This window comes from Petaurus breviceps, unplaced genomic scaffold (genome assembly GCF_028583685.1).
Source record: "Petaurus breviceps papuanus isolate PSGF00001 unplaced genomic scaffold, PetGlider_PUasm1.0 208, whole genome shotgun sequence".
NCBI lineage: Eukaryota > Metazoa > Chordata > Mammalia > Diprotodontia > Petauridae > Petaurus > Petaurus breviceps.
The window spans coordinates 24391872-24393365 of record NW_027185852.1 but is presented as its reverse complement, the minus strand read 5'-3'; the positions used below and the strand labels follow the sequence as shown (position 1 = coordinate 24393365).

The 1494-nt window shown below is 71.9% G+C and overlaps 1 protein-coding gene across 2 annotated transcripts in view; it reads right to left on the bottom strand.

The window, feature by feature from the left end:
- LOC138165351 (nardilysin) overlaps window positions 1–1229 on the bottom strand; it is a 74172-nt gene extending 72943 nt beyond the window's left edge. Inside the window, exon 1 of one of the 2 annotated variants that reach the window (XM_069093583.1) lies at window positions 333–1229. In XM_069093583.1, the coding sequence (XP_068949684.1) occupies window positions 333–1108 (776 nt within the window). In that variant the 5' untranslated portion in view covers window positions 1109–1229. The remainder of the gene's footprint in view (window positions 1–332) is intronic. The other variant, XM_069093584.1, reaches the window with a different exon arrangement.
- Between the last annotated feature and the right edge of the window lie 265 nt (window positions 1230–1494).

The following is a 1494-nucleotide window of genomic DNA, read 5'->3' as shown; positions in this document are numbered from 1 at the left end:
ACCACCGGACGCAAAGACCAAACTGGAGCGGGACGAACCACTACAGTCCCTGCCTTCGACTCCATTCACCCGGCACACGCCAGACCCGCACAGCGGGCAATGACACCGCCGGCGGGACTATAGAGCCACCGCTCAGCCGAGGAGAGACAAGCACTCATTAGGCGCCGCCACGGTGCCGGCTGGGGGAACCCCGAGACAATGAATGGGCCGCTCGGCGCAGGCTCGAGGTTAGGACGTTCCAAGCCCGCCGGGGCATCGAGGCCGGCATGAGGCTGGACAGCGCCTCCGGCTGCGGCCCCCGGCCCCTCCTCCGCTCCCGGCCCGGGCCTCACCGGTACTGCTTGGGGTCGCTGGGGGACTTGACGATGGTAGGGTCCCCGACGTTGCTGAGCGGCCCTCCCCGGCGGCCTCCCCCCTCCTCCTCGGACTCGTCCGCGGCCAGGCGGGCAGCCCGGCCGCTCTCGCCGGCCTCTTGGGCGCCGGGCTGCAGGTCCGGGCAGCTGCAGGTGTACTTGGCCTTGTTCCTGCCCGGCATAGTAAGACCCGCGGCGGGGCTGGCGCAGGGGCCCGGAGCAGCGGCGGCGGCGAAGGCGGCGAAGGCGGCTCTGGCTCGGGCTCGGGCTCCGGTGGGCCCCAGCCTCCGGCTCCCTCTCCTCAGGGCGCCGGGCGGCAGCGGCGAAGGGGGCCCAGCCTCACGGCACCACGTCCTCCAGGCGGCGGCGGCTCTTCTCAGCATCCACCGGGGAGCGCGCCTCGGGCATCCCCCGCCCGCAAGGCCCGCCTCCGCTCCCGCTGCTCCTGCTGGCCCGCGGGTGGCTCGAGACGCGGCGGACGCGGCGGCGGCCTGAGCTGGTGCTGCCGCCGCTGGACCGACAGGCCGGAACCCCCTCCCCCATCCACGGGGGAGGGCCGCGGCCCACCTCGGCCAATCACGGACGAGGACCTGTGTCACGCGCAGCGGACTTGGCCAATCACAGCGCGGCTGGTGGGGGGGCGCATGGCCGGCCTCCGTGGCCGCCGGCGAGCCCCCCTGGGGGGAGGGGCGGGGCCGCACAGACCGCCGGGAGGGTCGGCGCGTGGGCGGGGCGCGAGGGGACTGTGACGTCATACGCACGGAAGAGGTTTGTTGCGGCGACTCAAGTTCCGGCTCGGAAGCTGTGCGCGGCCCCTCACACCTGGAGAGACACGAGCATTGGGCGGGGCTGCTGGGCACCCAACCCAGCTGTCAATTTATTGGCCAGGACTGCCCGTCACTCACAAAGCTTCGCCCCAATCGGCTGAGGACCGGTTCCTGTACTCCTCCCCCTTTTGCCCCTCTCTCCAGTGACTCAGCAGAAGGAGGCCTGCTCCGCGGAATCCTCGGAGACCTTTCTCCGTCCACCGGGGCCGGAAGTCAAGCGTGAGCCGGAAGCAGCTACTGAGGGCTCGCGGGAAACGGTCGTTTAGCCCCGCCCACAGCTACGCCTTCGCTCCCTCCTCCGTTTGGCGCGGAGT